General features: G+C 42.1%; 1 protein-coding gene across 1 annotated transcript in view; it reads left to right on the top strand.

Moving 5' to 3' along the window:
- Window positions 1–7,500, top strand: part of LOC307027942 (uncharacterized protein) — a gene marked incomplete at its 3' end in the record, with an annotated part of 79,975 nt that overhangs the window by 40,156 nt on the left and 32,319 nt on the right. The window contains exon 5 of the mRNA XM_079662636.1: window positions 7,324–7,430. Coding sequence (XP_079518762.1) covers window positions 7,324–7,430 — 107 coding nt within the window. The remainder of the gene's footprint in view (window positions 1–7,323; window positions 7,431–7,500) is intronic.

The raw sequence follows: 7,500 nt of genomic DNA, 5'->3' as shown, positions 1-7,500 counted from the left end.
TCGTTTTTACAAATCAATTATTTGCTTATCGCGACAGGCACACAATAAAACAGTGGAAACAAAATGCGTTTGACTTTCATTAGTGAATGAAACTTTGTGCCCTTTAGAGTCTGTGTCCAATGTTGTGTATTTGTATATATTGTAGAGCCGATGAAAGGGAGTCAGAGGCGGTGTGTTCAGTATAGAATTCCATACTTTATTTTCCATTTAGTACAACAGACAGGATACATACAACATGCTTGCTGCTGCTCTCAAGCTAGCATAACCAACAAGAGTGCTCCCACTAACTCGCCCGTGGTGCAACACACACTATAACACAAAGTGAATTATGTCCCGTAACTGTCACCACAATATCCTATACAGTGGGGCAAAAAAGTATTTAGTCAGCCACCAATTGTGCAAGCTCTCCCACTTAAAAAGATGAGAGAGGTCTGTCATTTTCATCCTAGGTATACCTCAACTATGAGAGACAGAATGAGAAAAAATAATTTATTTACAAATTATTTATGGTGGAAAATAAGTATTTGGTCACCTACAAACAAACAAGATTTCTGTCTCTCACAGACCTGTAACTTCTTCTTTAAGAGCCTCCTCTGTCCTCCACTTGTTAACTGTATTAATGGAACCTGTTTGAACTCGTTATCAGAATAAAAGACACCTGTCCACAACCTCAAACAGTCACACTCCAAACTCCACTATGGCCAAGACCAGAGAGCTGTCAAAGGACACCAGAAACTAAATGGTAGACCTGCACCAGGCTGGGAAGACTGAATCTGCAATAGGTAAGCAGCTTGGTGTGAAGAAATCAACTGTGGGAGCAATTATTAGAAAATGGAAGACAAACAAGACCACTGATAATCTCCCTCCATCTGGGGCTCCACGCAAGATCTCTCCCCGTGGGGTCAGAATGAGAAACAAGAACGGTGAGCAAAAATCCCAGAACCACACGGGGGGACCTAGTCCATGACCTGCAGAGAGCTGGGACCAAAGTAACAAAGGCTACCATCAGTAACACACTACGCCGCCAGGGACTCAAATCCTGCAGTGCCAGACGTGTCCCCCTGCTTAAGCCAGGACATGTCCAGGCCCGTCTGAAGTTTGCTAGAGAGCATTTAGATGCTCCAGAAGAGGACTGGGAGAATGTCATATGGTCAGATGAAACCAAAATAGAACTTTTTGGTAAAAACTCAACTAGACGTGTTTGGAGGAGAAAGAATGCTGAGTTGCATCCAAAGAACACCTACTGTGAAACATGGGGGGGGGGGACATCATGCTTTGGGGCTGTGTTTCTGCAAAGGGACCAGGACCACTGATCCGTGTAAAGGAAAGAATGAATGGGGCCATGTATCGTGAGATTTTGAGTGACAACCTCCTTCCATCAGCAAGGGCATTGAAGATGAAACGTGGCTGGGTCTTTCAGCATGACAATGATCCCAAACACACCGCCCGGGCAACGAAGGAGTGGCTTCGTAAGAAGCATTTCAAGGTCCTGGAGGGGCCTAGCCAGTCTCCAGATCTCAACCCCATAGAAAATCTTTGGAGGGAGTTGAAAGTCCGTGTTGCCTAGCGACAGCCCCAAAGCATCACTGCTCTAGAGGAGATCTGCATGGAGGAATGGGCCTAAATACCAGCAACAGTGAAAACCTTGTGAAGACTTACAGAAAACGTTTGAGCTCTGTCATTGCCAACAAAGGGTTTATAACTAAGTATTGAGATGAATTTTCGTTATTGACCAAATACTTATTTTCCATCATTTGCAAATAAAGTTTTTAAAAATCAGACAATGTGATTTTCTGGATTTTTTTTTTCTTCTCATTCTGTCTCTCATAGTTGAGGTATAGTTAGGATGAAAATTACAGGCCTCTCATCTTTTTAACTGGGAGAACTTGCACAACTGGTGGCTGACTAAATACTTTTTTGCCCCACTGTATATATGCTAAGGTCCCGCTGCTGACACGATAGCAGTCATTTAGTGCGCATATGTGTAATTTAAACCCATGATATCAAAATCTCACTCCAGCCAGGTACCCAAAGTTGACAACCCTGCTATTATACACACCTGTAGTACAAATATACAAACGCATAGTACTATCAATCAATCAATCAATCAATCAATCAATCAATCAATGTTTATTTATATAGCCCAATATCACAAATGTTACATTTGTCTCAGTGGTCTTCACAGTTTGTACAGAATATCAGTATGACAACACGACACCCTCTGTCCTTAGACCCTCTGTCCTTAGACCCTCTGTCCTTACACCCTCTGACCTTAGACCCTCTGTCCTTAGACCCTCACATCGTACAAGGAAACACTTCCAGAGAAACCCACAGTTTAAAGGGGAACATGGAGAAACCTCAGGGAGAGCAACTGAGGAGGGATCCCTCTCCCAGGACGGACAGACGTGCAATAGATGCCGTGTGTAAATTGGAAAGATAATACATTTACAACATAGGCAGACCAAATGTTTGGAAATACACGTGTGTATAATAAGAAGATGAATCCATGAGGATGTCAACAATCCTGTGGGAGCCATTTGAAGTAGTATAGTGAGAGTCAGACAGGACCGCAGAGACAGGTTCAGCCACGACTCCAAGTCCAGGACTCAGATCCAGAACTCAGGATAGAGGATCCAGGACACACGACCACAGCAACAGGATTAGCCTCGACTCAGGATCCCAGCGTAGATAGACACAAAAAAGAGATGTGGGGGAAGCTGGGTTAATCGGAACATGAGAGTACACAGGTACAGACAGAAAGACGGAGTAAGGTCCCCCCCCCCCCCCAACAGTCCAAGCCTATAGCAGCTAAACTAACGTGTCTACACACATGCGCTCCCTTAGGATAGGTTGAGGAAAAAGGGTAGCAAGTAAGAAGTAGGAAACAGAGGTAGGAGTGGATCTGTGGCTATGTTCCACACTCCCCGGCCGGGCGAGGCCTTCTCTGCAACCTGTTACCCTCTAATAGAACCTCGAGAGGTCAAAAAGGGGAAAGGTTTGGATAAAGTTTTAAATATAAGATCTAAGTTTTTAGGATTTAAGCGAAAGAGTAAGAACTCAAATGTATAGGTGAAGGGCAAAACGTATCTACGTCAATGCACTCTTATTAGATTATTTTATTTTATCACTATAAGCTTTATCAAAAAGGAAGGTATTAAGCGCACTCTTAAAAACGGATAGGCTGTCTGCCGCCCGAACACAAACTGGAAGCTGATTCCACAAAAGTGGAGCTTGATAAGAAAAGGCTCTGGCTCCCATTGTACTTTTAGAGACTCTAGGAACAACCAACAGCCCTGCATTCTTGGAACGCAATGCCCTAGTAGGACAGTAGGGTATAATGAGTTCTTTAAGGTAAGATGGCGCCTGCCCATTAAGGGCTTTGTAGGCGAGAAGAAGAATTTTAAATTCTATCCTGTGTTCTATAGGGAGCCAGTGTAAGGCAGCCAGAACAGGAGTAATGTGGTCCCTTTTCCTAACTCTGGTTAGTACACAAGCTGCAGCATTTTGAATCAGCTGAAGCGACTTGACTGACTTCTTGGTACACCCTGATAATAAGGAGTTACAATAATCCAGCCTTGAAGTAACAAATGCATGGACTAGTTTCTCTGCATCGTTTTGAGGCAAGATATGCCTGATTTTTGCAATGTTACGTAGATGGAAGTAGGCGGTCCTTGAAATTGATTTTATGTGGGCGTTAAAGGATAAATCCTGATCAAATATAACACCAAGATTCCTTACAGTCTCACTGGAGGCCAAATTAATGCCATCCATAGTTAGTATATCTTTAGATAATTTGTTTCGTAGATTCTTCGGGCCAAGTACAATAACTTCAGTTTTGGTCGTGTTTAACATCAAAAAGTTTAAGGTCATCCACGTTTTTAAGTCCTTGAGGCAGTCTTGAATTTTATTTAATGATTAATTTCATCAGGCTTGATTGATAAATATAGTTGAGTATCATCCGCATAACAATGAACGTTTACAGAATGATTGCTTATAATATTGCCTAACGGAAGCATATATAATGTGAACAAAATAGGTCCGAGCACTGAGCCCTGTGGCACTCCATGGCTCACTTTGGTTTGCATGGAAGATTCATCGTTGACACGTATAAACTGAGAGCGTTCAGATAGATAGGACCTAAACCAGCCTAAAGCAGTTCCCTGTATGCCAACTAAGTGCTCTAGTCTTTGCAATAGGATATCATGGTCGATAGTATCAAATGCAGCACTGAGATCGAGCAAGACAAGAATAGAGACAAGTCCCTTGTCAGAGGCTATTAGAATGTCATTTGTGACTTTAACCAGAGCTGTCTCTGTGCTATGTTGTGTTCTAAAGCCAGACTGAAAATCTTCAAATAAATCATAGTTTTTTAAGTAATCACACAGCTGCTTTGCGACTGCTTTCTCAAGAATCTTTGAGAGGAACGGAAGATTAGAAATAGGTCTATAGTTGGCTAAAACCTCTGGATCGAGGTTGTGCTTTTTAAGAAGCGGTTTTATCACTGCTACTTTGAATGATTGTGGAACATAGCCTGATAATAAAGACATATTCATAATATTTAATAAAGAAGTGCTAATTAATGGAAAAACTTCTTTTAACAGCTTAGTTGGAATCGGGTCTAAGATACACGTTGATGGTTTAGAAGAGAGAATCATTGAATTTAATTGTTCAAGGTTTATGGCTGAAAAGCATTCTAGTTTACTATCTAGTGTATAATTAGAACTTACGTTTCCGGGAGCTGTTGATAACACTATACTGGTCAAAGGCAAGAGGTCATTGATTTTGTTTCTAAGAGTAACAATTTTATCGTTAAAAAAGCACATCAAATCATTCCTACTGAGTGCTATGGGAATAGAAGGCTCAGTCGAGCTGTGGCTCTCTGTCAGCCTGGCTACAGTGCTGAAAAGAAATCTTATTCTTATTCTCATCTATTAATGAAGAGTAGTATGCTGCTCTGGCTTTACGCAGTGCTTTCTTATATTCATTGAGAGTAATATGCCAAATTAAACGAGATTCTTCAAGTTTAGTGGAACGCCATATCCTTTCAAGTTGTCTCCACTTTTGCTTTATTTTGCGGGTTTGGGCATTATGCCATGGAGCTAATCTATGTTGTTTTATTTTCTTCTTTTTCAAAGGAGCAAGAGAGTCTCATTTTATTCGCAGCGCATCTGTAGCACTATCAACAACATGATCAATTTGGGGTGGTGTACATTTTGTATAAGTTTCCTCCCCTACATGCAGACATGCTATCGAGTTAAGTATTGGTGGAATCTCTTCCTTAAATGTGGCTATAGCACTAACAGATAGGTTTCTGCTGCAGGAGCTTTTGGCTAATGCTTTGTAGTCTAGTAACAGTACTTCAAAAGTTACTAAGAAATGGTCGGATAAAGCAGGATTATGCGGTTCGACTAATAGTTGCTCAATTTCAATACCATAAGTGAGAACAAGGTCGAGAGTGTGATTATAGCAGTGGGTTGGTTTATTTACACTCTGACAGAAACCAACAGAATCTAATATAGAGTTAAATGCAACAGTGAGGCTATTTTTATCATCGTCAACATGAATATTAAAGTCACCTACGATAATTACTTTATCTGTTTTAAGAACCAAAGCTGATAAAAACTCAGAGAATTCTGATAAGAATTCTGAATAAGGACCTGGTGCACGGAACACTGTAACAAATAAGATTGGCTGCACATACTACTATACACACGCATAGTACTACTATACACACCTGCAGATGATACTACATTTCTAAACCGCAAACAGAGATGTTGGCAGTTAGCTTTTAGTTGAAAGCCCAGCTGTTAGCTGTTTTTGTTAGCAGTTGGCAGTTAGCTTTTAGCTGTAAGCTTTTAGCTGTTATTGTTAGCAGTTGGCTGTTAGCTAGCTGTTAATGTTAGCAGTTAGCTTTCAGCTGAAAGCCCTTAGCTGTTAGCTGTTAATGTTAGCAGTTGGCAGTTAGCTTTCAGCTGTTGGCCCAGCTGTTAGCTGTTAATGTTAGCAGCTGGCAGTTAGCTTTCAGCTGTTGGCCCAGCTGTTAGCTGTTAATGTTAGCAGTTGGCAGTTAGCTTTCAGCTGTTGGCCCAGCTGTTAGCTGTTAATGTTAGCAGTTGGCAGTTAGCTTTTAACTGTTGGCCCAGCTGTTAGCTGTTAATGTTAGCAGCTGGCAGTTAGCTTTCAGCTGTTGGCCCAGCTGTTAGCTGTTAATGTTAGCAGTTGGCAGTTAGCTTTCAGCTGTTGGCCCAGCTGTTAGCTGTTAATGTTAGCAGTTGGCAGTTAGCTTTTAACTGTTGGCCCAGCTGTTAGCTGTTAATGTTAGCAGTTGGCAGTTAGCTTTTAACTGTTGGCCCAGCTGTTAGCTGTTAATGTTAGCAGTTGGCAGTTAGCTTTTAACTGCTGGCCCAGCTGTTAGCTGTTAATGTTAGCAGTTGGCAGTTAGCTTTCAGCTGTTGGCCCAGCTTTTAGCTGTTAATGTTAGCAGTTGGCAGTTAGCTTTTAACTGTTGGCCCAGCTGTTAGCTGTTAATGTTAGCAGTTGGCAGTTAGCTTTTAACTGCTGGCCCAGCTTTTAGCTGTTAATGTTAGCAGTTGGCAGTTAGCTTTCAGCTGTTGGCCCAGCTGTTAGCTGTTAATGTTAGCAGTTGGCAGTTAGCTTTTAACTGCTGGCCCAGCTGTTAGCTAAAAGATAACTGCTAACAATAACAGCTGTTAGTCCTTAGCTATTCGCTGTTAGCATTGATTTTATATCCTGCTATTAATTATGTCTGTATCGGCACTGTTCATAGTGTAAATACGTCAGTTTGTTTGTCTCTTCTAAAAATAAGGCTATTGAATACGTTATGAGTTATAATGATGTATAAAGTGTGTGATCTGTCCTGCTGTTAGTGTGTTGCTGTATAAATACATCCCATAATAACTGACCTGGTTAGAACTGGCTCAGCAGCTCCTCTCATTTCAGATGCTTTTAAAACCCTTTATAAAGAAAAGCTCTCTCCCTGTCTCTCTCTCTCCCTGTCTCTCTCTACCTGTCTCTCTCTCTCCCTGTCTCTCTCTACCTGTCTCTCTCTACCTGTCTCTCTTCACCTGTCTCTCCCTGTCTCTCTCTCTCTCTCTCCCTGTCTCTCTCTCTCTCTCTCTCTCTCTCCCTGTCTCTCTCTCTCTCCCTGTCTCTCTCTCTCTCCCTGTCTCTCTCTCTCCCTGTCTCTCTCTACCTGTCTCTCTCTCTCTCGCTCCCCCTGTCTCTCTCTCTCTCTCTCCCCCTGTCTCTCTCTCTCTACCTGTCTCTCTCCCTGTCCTCTCTCTCTACCTGTCTGTCTCTCAGCTGGAGGACTGCACTCTGCAGGTTTCCACTAACGGATACTACCTGGACCTGGACTCGTCTCTTTCTGAACAGAGAGACGACCTGGAGAGTTTCTACGAAGACGTGACGTAAGAACACCTACACTCACCTGTATATCCCCTTTCTTCACCTGTACCTGTCCTCACCTGTATATCCCCT

Source organism: Notothenia rossii, assembly GCF_949606895.1.
Source record: "Notothenia rossii genome assembly, chromosome: 2".
Taxonomy (NCBI): domain Eukaryota; kingdom Metazoa; phylum Chordata; class Actinopteri; order Perciformes; family Nototheniidae; genus Notothenia; species Notothenia rossii.
The sequence above is the reverse complement of the archived record's forward strand: the minus strand, read 5'-3'. Positions and strand labels throughout refer to the sequence as shown.